Below are 20,089 nucleotides of genomic sequence, written 5' to 3'. Positions count from 1 at the left end.
ATTAATATATTCAGTCTTTGTTCTAGCAATACCACACTATTTTTTGCAATGTCCGAATCAAAATAGTACATTTCACTATTGAGTTTGGGAGTGCAATCCACAGACTTCTAAGTCGCATGATTTCTCTTTGATCAACTGAAGCACGTATTTTCATAATTCAAATTATGTGATGTTCAAAATGTAGGACATTTATGATTTCTTTCCAAAATTCCTACCGGATGCCGTACATAAGGTTAAAATGTAGATGTCCTGGAAAAGGAGGACTCCTGGCAACCCAACCCTTTCTGCCTATTAAGCCACCCACTCCCTCACTCTTTCTGTTTCTTTCCACATTGCCATACATTGACGTCTTCAGTATTCCTTCCCCCTTTCACACGACAGTGCTCCCTGTCACAGCTTATTGATCCACTTAACATTCCATTCTCCGCCAAAGCCACATCTTGAAAGCTTCTAGTCTATCCCATTTCTCTTCATCATTGTCCACATTTCAACCACGCAAGGCACTATATGTAAGGCACTTCATAAGCCTCTTTCTTAATTCCTGGTCCACTTTAACACATAACAGACTCCTATTACTTTTGCAGTATATGTGACAACGTTTCACATCAGTAAAAATTCTGATAGCTTCCTTGCATAATGTATCTCTACAAAGCTTATAAATTTATATTAAGCCAATACTTCTTCTTCTCAACCTCCTCTTCTTCTCTTGCACTACAGCCCTTGGTTGGCTCTGGCATCCCAAACAATCTTCCTCCACCTCGTTCTGTCTTCAACTACATTCTTCAATTACTTACATTCATCCGTTTCAAATCATCCTCAACTCCATCGATCCATCTGCCCTTTGTCTTCCTTTAGGCCTTGTTCCCCAGAGTTTCTGGTTTAATACCAAGCGTGGTAACCTGTCTTGCTCCATTCTCATAAGATGTCCTGCCATCTTAAATGATGTGATTTGATGTATCTCACCACGTGTTCATGTCGGATCAACTCTCTTCTTCTCAGCAACATTTAGAAAAAACACAAGCACACACATTTAGGGTCAGATAACATGATTAGGTAAGGTGAACTACTGACATATATACTGAAGGTTACTTCCTAAGTACACACATTTAGGGTCAGATAACATGATTAGGTAAGGTGAACTACTGACATATATACTGAAGGCTACTTCCTAATAAGGATATTGCATCATATCATTCATAGTTACAGACAGGGATAAATGGGGATTCTATACTAGCTTTGATGTAGAACAAACTACATAGTTTCATTCTTATCTCGCTTTTTACTTCCCTAAGGTAATTGCGACGATGAGGATGAAGAGTTAATTTATGAAATAGATAGGAACACAAACTCAACATGCATGCCTTATTCGGGATTCACACTTAGAGTAGGCAAATGATGTAGGCATCCAAAAGCAATTGAATCCTGGATATGATCATGAGTCACTGGACCACCAACACTAATTTAGTCCTATTTCTTTTCTTTCATTTTGTCCATTTGCTTTACCTCGTTCATTTTAATATAAGTTGCTATTTATCAAATGTATATGTATGTGTGTATAATGTTATGTTCAGTCAGGCTTTGCTCATAATCTTATTTTGTGGTTATTTTACGTCACATGTTTATCTCTCTCTATACTAATCGAGACAATGAGTGATGAAATATATTATCAGGACAAACATAACGACATATCCATACCTTCAGTAAGATTCGAGCCAAGGAGTCCTGATTTGGTAGTGCATCATGCTTGCCACTTTTCACAAAGACCAATTTCGAAGTTCTAAGTTTTTTCATGTGTGTGTGTGTGTGTTCCATTAACCATATTGCATTGGTAAATTTGTCCACTAGGAGTTCTCCTCTAGCTTTATATATTAGCATATCATTTATTACATCCATAGCCCTCTTGCCTATAGTTCTTGTTTGGCATCTTACCAGTAGCAGCATTTCGGAGCCAATACTTTGGACAAGGGCAGTTTACTTTTTCTTGGTTAGTATTAAGCATTAAGATTAGTATTAAGAGGCTATAGTGTAGGGGTAAACAGTGGGACCAACTGCTCCCCCCCCCCTCTGATCACCGTCATTGTATCACACCCTCATCTATTTGAATTCCTACCATCCTGGTGTTTTTCTGTCTTTTTCATAGGCCCTACATGCTACCCTTTTTTAATATTTATTTCGATTACTTTCCGTTGCTTTTGATCTTTTCTAGCGTAATTGCAATTAATAGGATGGATCATGAATAGGGACTTTGATTTTTTTGCATTTAAAATATGGAAAAATCGGTGTTGTTTTTATTGCTTTTCATTTTATTTTCCTCAGAATTCGCGTTTTCAACAATCAAACTGCACTCAGTATTAAAATGACAAATAAAACATTTAACGTTATTAATGCTTAATCTTACCCCAAAATTAATCGAATATGAACTACTTTTGATACTAAACAAATTTCTTTCAACACAAAAGATTGTCAAAAGAGCGTCGGTTCTACTGAAGAACCTGATGTATGGTTGTATATTACATATGTACTTATGTAACGAGAAACGTGACATTCCTTTCCTCCATTCATGTCTATACATCTTCTACATAAGATTTACAATAACCTATTTTTCTTTTAATGTGAACCAGCGTGGGGCATCATGGGATTTCCTAAATGTTGCTGTTCACCCAGCATCATAAAGATAATACGTAGGGACTTCGAAGTTCCAGTCTTATATTTTTCCTTTTTTTTAAATTTTTTTTTTTTTTTTTAACTTTCTCGCCCTACATTTTCTAAAATTCGTGTTTTTATTTTATCACACTTCTCTGCCAAACATTACCTAAAAGTACACCTTCATTGTGCTTTTAAACAAGTATATCTCCGTCAGAACCACGCCATTGTGGTCGGTGAAATAAAAAGTTTCTCACGCGATAAATGACGATGTTACGGCTCCCGTGTGACGGTAGGTGATCACTTGAGCTCCTGCCAGAACCCAGCAACTTTGCTCGGTGATTCACAACTTTCGCACAAAATCGTGGAAAACTTCGCCTTACACATTGTTTCGTGCAGCTCTCGGAATTAATCCATGTATAACATGCACCATAATTTCTTGGGAGTGTACTAAAATTTTGGAAAGCATGCACGATATACGCTCATAATTCATAAATATCGTAGGTATATTTTATTTTTTTTGCCTAAAACACAAGAATGTTCTTATTTTGCGATATTTTTCGTTTTTAAGCCCACAATATGTTGAAATTCGAGAAAAGACCACAATTCGCATTTTGTCCCAAATTCGCGTTATTTCGCTGTATTGAATGTATGAAAAATGTGTTTAGAACATGTCACTGTACATACACAAACACATTTGGGCAACAATTAACATTTTTTGGTAATATCGCGTTTGCGAAAAATCAAGGTCCCTAATCATGAATTGATGAAACATCCATGTTTTATCCAAGATTTCAACCTACAGCCTCTGACTTCGTAGCGCTAACCACTCTGCAAGGAGACAGGCGTTACCATCAGTTTTAAACCCGTTCAAGAGGAGATCGGACTGCTTCTACGTTCCTTTCTTTCTTTCTTTTGTCTTCTTCTTCGTTATCCATATTTGGGTCGTTCATGTTTCTTCTATTTGCACACAAGTCATGTTTAACTGTGGAAATATCCTTACCATAATAAATTTCCACTATTCCTATTCTTCGTTGATTGATTATTTCTTGACTATGTCCAAATTGACTCTTCAGTTACCTCTTCCGAAAAGCCTTTAGGTCATATACTTAATAACTTCATTGCTTGTGAATGCTAGATACGAAAATGTACATGAACTTGTTGATAATGTTAAGTGGATGGATTTATTGAGAATGTTAGGTTTAGAATTTAGTTTTAGGTATTATACGAAACCCATTAGAAAGATGGACAGCGAAAAGTATTCCAGAATTTACATGGATTTATTGAGAACGTCAGGTTTAGAATTTAGTTTTAAGCTTTATAGAAACCAATTAGAAAAACGGACAGCGAAAATTATTCCTGAATTTACATGGATTTATTAATAATATTAGGTTTAGAATTTAGTTTTAGGTTCTATAGAAACCTGATTAGAATGATAGGCAGCGAAAACTATTCCATAGTCTACATGGATTTATTGAGAATGTTAGGTTTAGAATCTAGTTTTAGGTTTTATAGAAACCCGGTTAGAAAGACAAAAAGTGAAAATTATTGAAGAATTTACATGAATTTATTGGGAATGTTAGGTTTAGAATTTAGTTTAAGGTTTTATAGAAACCTGATTAGAAAGATGGACAGTGAAAACTATTCCAAAATTTACATGGATTTATTGAGAATGTTGGGTTTAGAATTTAGTTTTAGGTTTTATGGGAAACCTATTAGAAAGACGGACAGCGAAAATTATTCCAGAATTTACATGGATTTATTGAGAATGTTAGGTTTAGAATTTAGTTTTAGGTTCTATAGAAATTCGATTAGAAAGATGGACAGCGAAAACTATTTCATAATTTACATGGATTTATTGAGAATGTTGGGTTTAGATTTCAGTTTTAGGTTTTATAGGAAACCGATTAGAAAAACAGACAGCAAAAATTATTCCTGAATTTACATGGATTTATTGAGAATATTAGGTTTAGAATTTAGTTTAAGGTTTTATAGAAACCTGATTAGAAAGATGGACAGTGAAAACTATTCCAAAATTTACATGGATTTATTGAGAATGTTAGGTTTAGAATTTAATTTTAGGTTCTATAGAAATTCGATTAGAAAGATGGACAGCGAAAACTATTTCATAATTTACATGGATTTATTGAGAATGTTAGGTTTAGAATTTAGTTTTAGCCTTCATGGGAAACCTTTTAAAAAGACAGCGAAAATTATTCCTGAATTTACATGGATTAATTGGTATTGTTAGGTTTAAAATTTAGTTTTAGGTTTTATAGGAAACTCCTTAGAAAGACGGACAGCAAAAATTATTCCAGAATTTACATGGATTTATTGAGAAAATTAGGTTTAGAATTTAGTTTTATAAGTGAGGTTCCAGACTGGAATCGTAGTAACATTTGATAGAGTGAAATAAGGGGAAAAGTATAGTTAGGTTCAGCTTAGGTAAATTTTAAGTTACTTTAGGTGAAGGTTTAAGATAAAAACAATGATAGTTTAAAGTATTTGTGATATCACTCAAGTAACATGTAACATGACATCCATTCTGTCGACACTACAATCACCCATCTTCACCATTATCTGAGTTTCAAGAGGCAACAAGAGACAAAGGGTAACGGCGACGAGGCTGTGCTTAAACACGCTGTTACAGAAAAACTATTTCCGCATAAAACAGGGTTTCTGTGTTACCACTATTTTCGAGGTAGTGTATGGGATTTTAAGGGTGGTCTCCGGCCGTTCGAGCGGCTAGACCACAATAGGGATTAAGAGTGATCTTTGGCTGCTGTATGGCGGCTGGGATCACTGTAGTGATTAAGTGTGGTTTCCGGCCATTCGAGCGGCTAGAGACCACAATAGTGATTAAGGGTGATCTCCGGCTGCTGTATGTCAACTGGAGTCACCATAACTAGTAGATTAGGGCCATTATAGTTAACCCCCGATTCCTTTTTTAGTTTAGCTCATAGCTTTTGGATTTATTTTTCTGTGTGTGTGTGTGTTTGTATGTATGTGAGTGTGTGTGTGCATGCGTGTGTGCGTGGGCCTCTCTCGTCCCTTTCGGCACTCACTACGGAGGGTTGATCCCTAGATCTTCTTCTGCTGCACCATCACTACGGCGTCCGGGAATGCTGGGGGGCTCATTCCCATGGGGAGGGGGGATTTGGAGGGAAGGAGGGCGGAAGGCATGGAGGTACCCCACGTTCCCCTCTGACCTGGACTCCCTCATTGTTCAGGATCTCCTCCAAAGTGTTGGCTTCCCCCCTAGGGGAAAATTGGAGGGCTCAAGGGGGTTCCGCAGGTCTATAAAGAGGCCCTAGGGAGCCCTGAAAGTCCCAAGGGGACCAGAGGGCCAAGTTGGACCTTAAAGGGTCCACAAAGCCCTCTGTGCTTAGGGTGGGAGAAAGGGTCTGTCTACCTCTTAGAGAATGGTACTCCAATCCGCGGAAGCAGTGAAAAAAAAAGAAAAAAAGCTTAGGCAGCGATCTGCTTCAAATTTGGAGCCAGCCAAGATCAAGGAAAGCATTATGTACAGGTAAGTATTGTTGTTTTGTGTAATATTTATATAAAACGAGTGTCAATTCAATAGAAGTGAATCACGTAGGAATAGAGTCTTCTCAATGATAATAATGTTAGCTAAATTTTCAAATACACGATTCATTTATGTTTTACAGTAGCATTGGCTTTCACTACAACAATCTATTAGATCATAAATAAACATTATACTTTGGAGTATTCCACTTACCGAGTACTACTTTTCTAACCTTCACTTGGCACAATTAGATGCGTATACACAAAAACCCATCCACACAAGTATGTGCATATACATATAACCAGTTGCAGCCTGTGGTCTGGCTCTATCTGTGTGCACTTCAGTTTCGTGTCCAGAAGAAATGTACCACCCCTCTCAAATACTCCCACCCATTTTTGCATACATAATGATGCTAAATGTATTGGCAACCCAAGTTTTGATCACCTTTCACTGAAAATGAGGCTATGACAGTAATATTCCATGATTTTTTTAACATGGATTTTTTACAAATTTCAAATATTACAGAAATTTTCCAGCCAATCGCGAGAAGAGCGATGTTATTGTGCAATATATAATTCAGCGTTCGATAACCTGACAAAATCACTCAAAACATAGAAATCCCGATCTACAATATCAATGCTATTGTCAATTTGCAAAATATTTTGTAAAAACTTCCTCCCCTGCTCTGCTTATAAACAAGGAGAATAACAACATTGGCGTACACCAAAGAAGCCGATCCAACTACCACATGGAGGAAATCAGTTGTAATCTATCTAGCTGTTATTTCTAATGACAGATTGATTGAACCAAGCAAATCAAGAGAATAAAAAATCTTATAAGAAAATTACAGTACTCACTCCACAATGCCCTGCTTCGTACTTCAGAATTTTTTATTCCCTTCCACTGTATCCATGTATTACTGCAGTTACTACAGGCTTTGTAGCTAACTTCCGTCAAAAAATTCAACAACATTAAGTCTCTGCGTTCGCTATGTACAGTTTCCCTATTCATCCTGAAATCAAACACTTTGCACTGAAACAGGAAGAACCGTTTGACGCCGCTAAACAATTTTGCAACGCAGTAACAGGCACACAATGCAAAACAGCTGACTGATTGATGTACGCTCCCTCTGCGCGGGTTGATAATTCGGCTACTGCACCAATGGGACCATTTATTTTGGGCAAAATGCAATAAGCATTTATTTTGGGCAAAATGCAATAAGCAAAGGCAATACAAAACATGTATAAAACACCAATTTCGCTTTCAGTCGCCCTCCTCCCCTTCCCCTTCTTTCTTGCCCCTACCATGCTTGGAACAGGATGAGAGGGACAATATACTATCGAAATTTCCCTCTTCTAAAAAAAAAATCCCTCAATTTGCAAATATGTATGGGTTCCCTCGACTCAGTCACACAATCTCCAATGGAATGGGCTTGCAACACTACATTTTCTGTTATATATTATTGTTTGGAGACAAGCCAAGTATCATATTGACACTTGGCTTGATCCCAGCTGCAAAGGGTATTGAGAGAATGGGGTCAAAAAGTAGGTGTACAGTTACATTTCTTGATATAACTCCATGAATAGAACATTTTGAAATGAGCCAATCTGGCTAGATAGAGAGAGAGAGAGAGATTCTTGTAATAGAGCTTTTAATTGGTCGCTCCTAGTATTGTAAATAATCACTGGAAATTTCTTAGAAATTAACCTTTCTTATCGGTTAATTCGTTTTTTATTTTTATAACACTATGATTGTTACAAATAATCAAAATAATTTGTATGGGTATGAGAACTTGCAGGCTTTCTCAATGTGTGCATTTCCCACAAACACATCATTAAGCATTCATTTTTCATTAAGTTCATTCAATGCACGAGTAGGTGCAGTACCTGTTGCCTTTTCAGGAAATCGCCAAGATGAGGACAAATGATGCAGTGCTAACTTTGTCCAGCTTCAAACTCTTATCCAGAACCTTCGGTAGCACAATCATGTGTTCATCACTATAAATATAGCAGATAGAGCAAAGTAACATACAAAGGTAAAAAAAAAAGGTAAAGTGCTCCCCTGTGCTTAGCACCATGCCATGAAGGCGTATAGGGGGTGTGGGTGTAACATACAGCAATGTACAACTATACCTATTTTTGCATCCCCTGTATATTAGCATAGATTATTCTATGATATTAGTTTCTGACCATAGAGGGACATGATTGTAATACCTCTGGACATTGTTCACTCTATAACCATTTTTTGTGATTAGAAGGTACTGAAAATAATTTAATGTGTATTATTGTCATTCTTTCAGTGCCAAGACAGAACACACAAAACAAAAAAAAATATGAAACTCTGGACTTTCAACTCACCAGGTGCAGAAGGTGTACACTTTGGAATATCACATCAATAAATATGTTAAAGAATATGAAAGTGTATGCTTTAGTTTCGACATTTATTGCTTTAGACCACTTGACTCTATAACACGGCGATAGCTTCTCTTAATGTTAATTGGCTTTAAAAATGTGCCATGAGTTCTCTATCATATCCAGAGAAAAGTGAAGATCGACGAGCAGAACTAAACTGCAGCTACTGTAGGACCTAGAGAAGTTTACTCACGTGTCTATTTGCTTAAAAGGCATAAATAATGTTAATTTAGCCATTAAATGCAAGCAGATCTTAAATAGTGTTTATTGGTTACCAACGATTATATCTCAGGTAACATTTGCAGAAATTTAATATATGCAAATTCCAATTCGCTGTATGGATGTATCAATCAGTAGAATAGAAATTGTTTAAATATTCAATTTTATGCATATTTAAGAAAGTATATTATTAATGTTTCCAAGTGTTAATCTTAAATTAATTAACTAAAATTTTACAATCACGCCAAACAGTAGCAGCTTATGACTTTTCAAAGATTCGTGCAATGACCTTCCCCCCCCCACAAAAAAAAACACTCACACTTGGAACCACTATTAAATACAGGACATTTTTTTCGGACTGCTTTGGAATTGTGAAAGTAGATATCACATGGTAGAGAAGGGATATACTTAAAAATATATATTTGGCAATTGCAATTTCTATCCTAAATAGAGTTTGCATTTAGCACTTTCTTTTTCCCAGAGTTCTTTATTGCTTTCATTTGCAAATTTTGATTTTCTCACAATTGCGGGAAAGAGCTGTAGCTCCATCAGCCCCTCCTCACCCCTGCATATGTCAGTGCTTGGAACAAAAAAACACAACAGGCAACGATAACTGCTTCACACATGACACGGCTAACCTAAACTCCGTACCAGCTAACTGTAGACCAGGCAAACGAGAACAAGTCTCTGCGCAGGTAGTGACGCAAGATGGCTCCACCAATGAACAGTGAGAGGAACGGAATTGTGCAATGGGCGATGGGCGTTACCCGATGTCCTATGCAGCATTGCAAACTTCTGAATTGGATAATACCGAATGCACATGGCAAACGGATCGTATTCTTGTCTCCAGATCCGTACGATTGGTTTAAGATTTTCTTAGGGAAATATTAGGGATAAAACTGCAAGAGCAAATTTTGACAAGCCGTGCATTTAACGTACGGACTAAGGTCTGGACCGTACGTCCGTACATGTAGGGTGAGAACCATATGGTTGGCAACGCTGTGCTTTCACCACTCGATTTTCCTCCTCCTCGTCTGCCGATATGCGCAGCCCTGGTCTACAGTTAGCTGGGGCAGGGTATAATGAACTGAGCAAAAAAAATCGGGTCTGAAGAAAACATGTCAGGACCAGTAATAAATGTGTGAAGACATTATCATTCACTACATATTTTTAAAGAGCACAGTAATAATTTGGTAATGCTTCACAAACTTCATGTTTGTGTCATCAGAATCAATGAAGTTGGAAAAAACGATTGTATTGTGCAGTACATAGGTTGTTGGAGTTGAGAAATGTTACCTGTTACAAAAAAAATCAATGAGTTGTTCATAAATACGTATATAGTGACTTGTATTTTCTGACACAAGGCATAAGACAGTTTCTTGTGTCAAAAAACATGTGAACACCTTGAGTCAGTAATAAACAAATGTGTGACGTAGAACATCTTTTTATTGTATCATTGTAGTGGTACATTTTCAAATATGTATTTTCATCAAATAGTTTCTTAAGGGAAGAAATACATTGTTTCTCACAATATTTAGAAACAAAAAAATATTTAAATACAGTAATATCGATGTGAGGCTGTCAGCTATCACAGAACAAAGAGTATATACAACCATTACATTCACAGGTGTGTGCATTTCACACACTAGATTTATTTCATTGTTTTTGGGAAAGAAATTAGCTATTTTTAAACATTCTTTCTTTATATGGCGAAAATTTTAACTAACTTAATCTTTCACGCTCTCATATTCACAATGCAGTATATTCTTATCATTTAAAAATTGGATTTTACATGTAAATTTTTAAAAAGTCAATTTTATGTTATTGTTACATTGAATCAGAAACCACTTTATAGCATCCAATTAAATATTGTTGTGTAAGTTCAGCATTATCTGATGGTTTTAATATTACATTATGTTAAAATACTTATTTTTTATTACAATCCCATCTGGATTATTTCCTGTGTTAACTAGTTTCCGAAGGGCCAAAATATCACGAAAGTTTCTTTCAAATTACATTTATAGAAATATAAAACTTGTAATGTGTTGATTTCACTTTGTACACATTTTGTTTGCAATTTGTATTAAGTGCCAACATCAGGTGATTTCTAATGGAAAGTTTTATTCACTGCATTTTTTTACTGAACTGATATTTTTATTATTCACAAGTTAATTTTATTTGGTATTTTTTTAATTGATAAAAAGTTTGAATTTAAGCATTACTTAATCGAGTGGTTCCCAAAGTGTGCACCATGGCACCCTGGCTCGCTTACAGGGGCACCGCGAAATGTTCCAATATTTTCACTGAAACGACACTTACTTTAGTCTACACATGGTTTTAGAATCAGACCAATGATTATTCCAAATATGTGCTTATTTAGTATTTTTACATATAAAATGTTTCCAGGAATTATGCATGAATTATTGGCTCTGGGAATTTTTCACGAATTCTGTGTGAATTTTTGTCCATAGACGTGAAAAATTGCAACTCTTATTAATCCAAATCCCATTGAATTTATACATATTTATGAATGCCCTAATGAAAGTTTTTCACGAAAAGAAAGCTGCGTGAAAAATAGAACAGAATTCTCTCAATCCGTTTACTTTGTTAGTGTCCTTTACAGAAAAATCTTTCTGACAGACAGAAGATTATTGCAAGAAAGATATCTTGAAGTTGATTAGGTAAATGTGAGTTTGAATTTCTCATACAATTAATAATTTTTCATAGAATAATATATCCCTGTAACATTTGTGACTTGTGTTTGTAGATGTATTTCAAGTCTGAGTATGTGAAATGGCAAATGTAAACTCCGCATCTTAAATTAAATATTTTAAATATATAAATAGTGTTTAATTGAATTTAATTAGAATTTTGGATACTCAGGCCTTTTATCTTGTTAATATATTTGCGTTTGTATGTGTGTGGGTAGTGAGAGGCTGTAATACGTAAGGTTGAATAAGAGAAAACATCTGCTTGTATCTTTGAGTTTTAAGAAAGTTTGCTTTGAAAACTGGGAATTATACTTGAATTTTATCGTGGTCCTAGACTGGTCACTCTGTGAACATTGCAAGTGCAGCAGAAATATCTTGAATCACTAAGGGCGCCATGAAACGAAAAAGTTTTGGAACCCATGGCTTAATCTATTGAGTATTTGATAAATAAAAGGCAGTGAATAAAACAGTAAAATGGCTTAGAAGTATTATTAACATATTATTATTACATATACACAGTGCTTTTTTCTGGAATGAAAGGTTTCAGTACCCTTCAAGTTGATTTCTAACTATTGAAAATATTGTGGCATGTTCATAAAGTTTTATCCTCACCTATAAAAAGGAACTAGGCCAGTATGGTAGAGTATTGAGTACTGTCAGAAAAAAAGGCATTGCATATACATATAATTTGAATTATCTTGACAAAGTATAAATTGTGCATTGTGCATTATATTTGTGAATTTTCTTGAATCGTTTGTCCAATATAAAAGCTGTAGTGAAACTAATTCATTAGTTGCCAATTACATAATAGATGATTTATAAGAAAGATTTGCAAATTTTCTCATACGAGCAAACTTTCATGCACTTGACATAGTAAAAATGTAATTCCATTTTTGAACTAAATATATGAAATGTTCAATGCACCAACATTAATTTTAGCTTGTGTTTTTGACTTTAATGGTACTGAGAAACTCTTTCATATTTCTAAGTTATAGCTTGATTTGACGTTTATACTGAAATTAATTAACCAAGACAATACCAATCCAAAGATGCAGTTATGAAATACATAGAGCCGAATACTCTTTCTGAAAATATTTCAAGGTTTTATGTTTCAAAAATATTAATGCACTTACATTATCCTTATGTATTTATGGGTATTCTATTCATTTAAGTAGCCATTACTACTAATTCCATTGTAAATAGCAATGGAACCAATACATGGGTATGGTAATTATGTGTTTAACATGCATTTAAAATATGTTAGAAAGTTTTTCTTGTTTGTGTTTGTGAATGTTTTATAGCTGTATCCTTCTGACAGGCACAATTATGATATATCTAGCGATTACATGGTATTTAAGAGACCATAATATGTAGGTCAATTGTTATGGGAAAACTGTAACATTTTCACAACCCACACTCATACCTGCACTCATGGCAGACCCATCAAATTTTCAAGAATGTATTGTTTTCTGTCACAGCAGGATAAATTTGAACCAAAGAATCCAGTTCACAAACAACAGTTAATATTTTTAACAGCTCTTGAAACAGAAGGAAGTAAAACACAGATGAACTACTTCATGCATATTTTTTTTCTCTTTTTGCAATGCATATCTTGGTAATAACAAACATGAGAATTTTTATTTAATCATAATGGCATGTCCACATTTCAAACATGTTACTGCAGACGTTTTCCCTTCAAATGCTTCAGGTGAAGCCTCACCATCTTCTTCTATTGGATTTTCGTCATCAAATTTCAAGGTCATCTTAAAGTTGGGGTCAGGTGTTGGAGGGTCATCCACAGATCTTGATCGATGTCTGCTCGATGTTCCATTCTCTGTTTGAACAGCTAATGAGCAGAAAACAAACAAATATTTGTATGCAACATTTGATGTACAAACAATAACCGTTGTTTTCCTGAACAACGTAAAAAATCGAACTTATCTCTCAAGATTATATTATTAAAATTTACATCCACTAATAAATGCCATAAAGTATGCCAAGAAATGTGAATGATGGATATTTGGTATATTTTACTTGATTGATTTGCTTTATGTTACTTCGCTTTTGTGTCACTTTTGGTTAATTGCGAAGATGGGGATGAGTGATGATATGATGAAATTGATGAATGGACACTCACAAACATCCATGCCCAGGCCAGGATTCAAATCAGGCACCCCTGGCTTCGTAACGCCATGCGTTAACCACTCTGCCATGGGTAGGGTTACCAGACGTCCGTTTCTTCCCGGACATGTCTTACTTTTTAGCCTTATGTTCGGCATCCAGGAGGAATTTGAAAAATATCATAAATGTCATATATTTTGAATGTAACATAATATTGATTAGGAAAAAAAGTACGTGTTTCATTGAACAAAGGGAAACCATTCGTGTTACAAATCCATTGCCCAAAATGAAAATAAAAGTTTGTCCTGTTAGAAAACAAACAGGAAAACGGAAGCAACTAATGAACAAAGTTTTGGGTTCACATTCTGATGTCACTGTTCAGTGCCTGAGCGGAATTTCTTGCCTTGGGGTTTATACTAATGGAACAAGGTGTTTCCCATTCTTATTCAATATTTTTGATTGTAAAGCAGGAGGTATAGAGAACAGAGTTACTCAGGGTAGACACCAGTCAAGAAAGTCATGAAAGTCAAGAAGAAGTAAATAAATCAACAAGCAGGTCAAGAAGTCAATAAAAATCAGGAAATTATACTTGTGGTCAAGAATTTTTGCTTTCACAATTACTGATTGGTTTATTTAGTTTATTTTACTTAACTTTTCTGCTCCTTTGGCTAATTGTGAAGATGAGGATGAATGGTGGTAAGATAAGATAGATGAAGAAACAATCACATACGTATAGGGACGACAACACAATCCCCACATAAGATTATACTGGCTGTGAATCCAGACCCTAGAACCTTGCTAGTCTGCCAAATGCAGTCCAGGATGCATTAATAGATGAAGCAAGTCTAATTCTCTTTTAAAATACAGATTCAGTTTTCATCTTAACTGCCCATTTGGTCTTTCATTAAATATCATAGATATGTATTTTCTTATTTGCTATTTTCTAACTTTAGCTAAGTAGAGATCTAATAAATAAAGGTTAACAAAAACGAAAAAAAAAGGTCAAGAAAGGTCTTGAAAAAGCCAAGAATTTTAGATTTGATATTTTGGTAGAAATCCTGTAATTATACTAAAAATACCCAAGATTTAAACTTCTGTAACTATTTCAAACTACAGTAATTGCTGAATATTTGTTAGTCATTACAGGTCATAATGCAAATGTTGATAGACTATTTTCACTACCATCAGCACAATGGATTTAACGAGAGAATTTTTTTTCATGAAGTTTGTAAAAAGTTTGACGCTGATTCCTATAATTTCGAAGATTGACTGTCCAGTCTCTCATCAATATATTTTGACTAAACCTGCAATTTTGAGAAAATTCTCTCTTCTGAGAAGTACCAGTTAAAATGTGTAGAAGTGCATTGTTTAGTATATTACAGTACATTTAAGAATTCGTTAAGAATTCATTTTTTAAAACTGAAAGAGTGTCATTTTTAAATTACTTTTTAACGTGTTCTGTAGAAATATGTATTATTTATTGCGAATGTTTTGTGTCCTACATTTTGGGACAACATGTCCTACAGTTCCCTTATAGCGATCTGGTAACCCTACCCATGGGAACCGACATATATTTGATTTGAAACCAATGGATAATCTATATATTTTGTGACAGATAAATACTTATCTGATTAGGGATGCGATAAATAAATTGGCAAAAGTACATAGGCATATTGGTTTATTGGTAAGATTACCAACCGATCAGATATACCTAAAAGTACCCTGAAATTTTGTTCATAATTCTGCCATTGTGTTAATATTTTTATGGATATAAACATATAATTTATATGCTCTGGTTTTGTATATTAAAAGTCTACACATGCAGTTAATTTTTATAGGTAAAAACCCCCTTTGCAGACACCCATTACAAACATTCATTAAGAAGGTGAATACACAATTCATGTTTTCCATGGAACATTTGCAATTTTGTATCACATCAGTAAAATAGCAATATGTTAAATTTTACATGAGCACATCATGGTTATTGGCAAAATTTTATATCGGTACATCCCATTATCTGATAGTGAAATACAATAAAAATTATTAAAAATCACTTGAGAGACAGTTTTGGTACATAGAGTGGTCATAGATTTGGTTTTTCTTCACTTGATTTTCTTTTCCCTTCATTTCATATTATTTTGTATTATATTTGAACATCTTGAGTTGTAATCATGCCTATTATATTTACTTTCTCAACTGTGATTTTCGCTAACTATAATTGTGATCCTTGACGTAATGGTGCTGCGTGTTTGTTTTTGATTTACTTTTGTTAATGAAATGTTGAAAGATTTTTTTACATTCTATTATGTATTTCCTTTTGCACTTTTTATGGAACTTAGTTTTCTCTATTATATGTTGTGAGAGTCCTAGCTCCCCTCTCCACAAATATATCACAATTATGCTATTTTATATCTAGAATATACACAGAGGGAAGAATATATTCACGAGTTGCTTGTTTTTTTATAAATTATATTTAATTAGTAACTTTCTTAATTTATATGTTGTTTTATTTCAGTTGTAGAGTGTTTTGTTAATTTCTTCTTTACTGTGATAGGTCTTAAAGGTACTTTTTATATGTATTTTTAATTGTCGTAGATAAATGATATCTGAGAATTACATGGATTATTAGTTACTCTTTTATTTGCTTAGATTACAGTCAACTATCATGAGGCCAATCTTTCACTTTATTTTTAATATAATTTAATATATTTTCTTTTGTTAGTAATTTTATCATTTTGGTTTGATACCTATTTTCCTTTATAAAATTCCTCTAAATTATAATTTCACATTATTTCCTTTGTCACATTGAATGAAAAAAGTTTTTATTCAACCAATTGTACTTTTTGTCTTTTCTATGCTGTTCTTATTATCGATTTTATTTGATTTAACTTAATTTCTGAGATGCAAGTAAAAAATCCAATATTTAGATACAGTTTTATTCTGCTTTGGTTGTCTTCTGTATGTCTTGATACATTTTTAATAACTTCCTAATTTTTTATATTTATGAACCAAGAAATTGTTCATATTTTTTTAATTTCATAATTTTCTAAACCCCGTCCTTCCTTGAATCATCAGTGAGAATGAAACAGCCTGCCTCTGTAACAGAGTACCAGGCATTTGATTAATTGTGTTTGTGTCATCATTCATTTAATCTATTATTTGTCCTCATTGTTGAAATTAGCCCAAGACGTAGAAAAACACTAAAAAAAATAGCAGTAGAAAGTAGAGAATATACCATATCAAAACTCGATTGAAGAAAATGGCTGTAAGTAAGGAGACTCCTTTATTTCGAGATAAAGAAAAATCATCAATGCTATGAACTGTTGGGAAATTTCTTCAGTCAACACTTACCTGCCTCAAGCACCCTCTGCTCTGTTTCTCCTTCTAAGGATACTTCTCGCATGAGTGGGAGGTTGGAACAAGCTGAATGGGGCCGTGCACTTGAGACAATAGTTTGTACAAGGTCCATTCTAGAGTCCAGTGAATATTGTTTGCCAGACATGAGCATTTCACGTATTCTACGCCTTATTGCTGAGGGAGAAATTAATCAAAACTATATTAGGGTGGCCACTTTAGGACCATCAAAAAAATTCAAGTATACAGTAAAACCTCGTTAATCCGGACTAATTGGGAGGTAAGTTGACGGGTTTTACGAAAGTCCGGATTAACTGAAATAACCTAAAATATCAGTAGAAAGTGCATTAAAACTCCATTTATAGCAACAAAACACATTTATTATGGTGTATTTAAAAGGCATATGCCTAAATACACTATACAATACAGTAAAATGTAAAGCAATACTGTACATACAATGCAGTACGTACATAAGCGATTCCCATATTATGATGAAAACCTTGCATTCTGCTTTTTTCTCCACCTTTGCCTGTCCGGATTAAGCAAAATCCGGCTTATTGGGGTCTGGATTAATGAGGTTTTACTCTAATTCCCGGTTTTCAATGCGAACTTTCCAAAAAATCAAGGGTACAAGCAGATTTTCTCCATTTCAACCTTACATATTACAGCCTCTCACCACAGGCACATACAAATACAGTATATTACCAGAACATTATTACAGTTTATATGAAGGGTCTGCGCGATTCCAACGTATCCAAAATTTCTAATTCAATTCAATTGAACAGTATATATATATTAAAGATTTAATTTAATGTGCAGAGTTCACATTTGGCATTTCACATATTCAGTCTGGAAATACTTCTTCAAGCACAAGTCATAAATGTTAAGGGATATACTGATCTAAGAAAAATTGTTAATTGTATAAGAATTTCAGACTCAAATATACCTAATCTACTTCAAGATATTTTATCATACACTAATCTTCCGCTTGTCAGGAAAGATTGTTCTGCAAAGGACAGTACCAAAGTAAATGGATTGAGCGAATTCTGTCTTATTTTCCACGCAGCTTTCTTTTCTTTGATAAAAATAAAGCTAAACTGTGAAACACTTACCTCAGGAATTTATAAATATGTGTAAATTGAATAAGATTTGGATTAATAAAAGTTGTAATTTTTCACGTCTATGAAGAAAAATTCACGCTGAGTAGCCACTCAGTATAGTATTTTGACATTGAAATAGTAGAAATTAATTCTGACAATATTCTATGAATAGAATATCCAATTCGGAAAGATTGAAAAGAAATAACATTGCAGATATGTAGGTGTAGCAAGGAGCTTGGTTAATATATTCATTAAGCATCATCATTAAGTAGTTAATTAATTTTTCTATAACAGATTAGTAAATGTAGTATATCAGGATGCTCACAGTGTGTCTACTAAGTTCTTAGACTGGCAACATTGTTAAAAGATAAATGCTGCAATGTGGCATTTTGTACATGTATTACGTAGTGTCACATGTAGAGAAATTGGTGTCTGATTCAGTGCTATATTGAGTGAGTTACAGCTTTTAAACTAGTGCAGTGTTCTGTACCCTCGTCATGCATTTGAAAACATAACAAAGAATGGTGATTACGTTTTGTGTAAAACTCAGTAAAACCCCTTCAGAAATCGTTGAGATGCTGAAAACTGCTTACAGCAATGAAGCCTTTTGTCATTCCAATGTTTTAATTTGACATCGTCTATTTCCTGATGGTCAGGAAGATCCCAGTGAGGGTCGTCCCTCCATCAGTCGAACTGGCGGTAATGTTGAAAACGTTTGACAGAAACTGAATGAAAACCGGGCACAGTCACTGAGGATGATTGATGCAGCTGTGTGTAGATTCATTTTAGGGTGCTGCACTTGCAACATGCAGTGAATATGTATGGGGGAGAGGATATAGAGGATTGGAGCCCTGCCCTCCCCTGCCTAGGTACCATTTATTAGAACCTTTGTGGAACTTCAGAGCCACCCTATGCAAAGAGACTGCTGGAAAATTTCACCCTGAAACAACCTGGGAATTGATATTGGTCTCCAGCATGGCAGTCAGATGCCCCACCAACTGCCCACCATGGCCTATGAACAGTAGCGGCGATTGGGTTCGAAAACTGGGGGGGACAAGGACAATTTACTTTTGCTTGGTAGATAAGGTTTAGCATAGTGAAGAAGCAAAAGTGGCAAAAATTAGGGGGGGCAACATTATACTGAAGAACTTATCTGAATTGCATTTGCATATTGTCTCTAAGTAGTCCAGATTAGCCTTCCTGTGCATAATGAGAACTTGAAGCAAAAACTCAACAACAAACTCAAGGTCTATGCAGAGAACATATAAAACAATGATAATGTTTGCAAGTAGAGCAGGGCATATATAAATTGCGTTCACTTACCGACCTGCCGAAAATTACACTATTAGAAGAATTCAAACTTTCGTTGCACCAGTGGTGCAGCCACAGAAGGGAGAAAGGGGAGCATTGCCCCCCCCCAGCTTGGGCAGAAACCAATTCTAGGGGGGGGACATTGGAGTAAAGAAAAGCAAGGGTAGCAGAAAGTTTTCTTTAGTCCACCTCAATGCTTGAAATACGAATCAGATTGCTGGGAACGATTCGAAATTCCCAACAGAAATGTTTTCAGCTTCAAACTTTGTACAGTGTCCATTCATAAGTTTCATCTAATTATAATTTATCCTCAGCGTTGTTGTTAGCTAAAAATTGTCAGAAAAGTATCATCAAATAAGAAAAAGGTAAAATACAAAAAGTGCTTCAAGCATGTAATGTTCTTTTGGATGCTGGTAGAAAGATGATAGAAGCTGCCACAGAAATATTAAGGAGCATCGTCAGGATGATGTGTATGAAGATAATGCTCCAGTTTTTGGTAAAGCTATTTTCAAACGTACGTTTGAATTTACTGATTCTCACTTGATCTTCTATTTTATATTTATGCTCCTTGGCCATGAGTCGATACTTGGGACAGTAAACAGTGGAGATCAAACGTTGCTCGCTGCCACCTCGGAGTGCCTTTTACTCTCATCTGCCTCAGAGGGTGACTATGAGCATGCTTGCTGTGTCTGG

General features: G+C 34.8%; 1 protein-coding gene across 1 annotated transcript in view; it reads right to left on the bottom strand.

Moving 5' to 3' along the window:
• Positions 1 to 12,117: 12,117 nt before the first annotated feature.
• LOC146003933 (histidine decarboxylase-like) overlaps positions 12,118 to 20,089 on the bottom strand; it is a 128,641-nt gene continuing 120,669 nt past the window's right edge. The window contains exons 13-14 of the mRNA XM_083142439.1: positions 16,983 to 17,162; positions 12,118 to 13,356 (exon numbers count right to left, since the gene is read on the bottom strand). Of these exons, the coding sequence (XP_082998565.1) occupies positions 13,148 to 13,356; positions 16,983 to 17,162 (389 nt within the window). The 3' untranslated portion in view covers positions 12,118 to 13,147. The remainder of the gene's footprint in view (positions 13,357 to 16,982; positions 17,163 to 20,089) is intronic.

The sequence above is a fragment of the Lepisma saccharinum genome, chromosome 21 (genome assembly GCF_977018435.1).
Source record: "Lepisma saccharinum chromosome 21, izLepSacc3.1, whole genome shotgun sequence".
NCBI classification, from domain to species: Eukaryota; Metazoa; Arthropoda; class Insecta; order Zygentoma; family Lepismatidae; genus Lepisma; species Lepisma saccharinum.
This window is presented reverse-complemented; position numbering and strand designations above follow the sequence as displayed.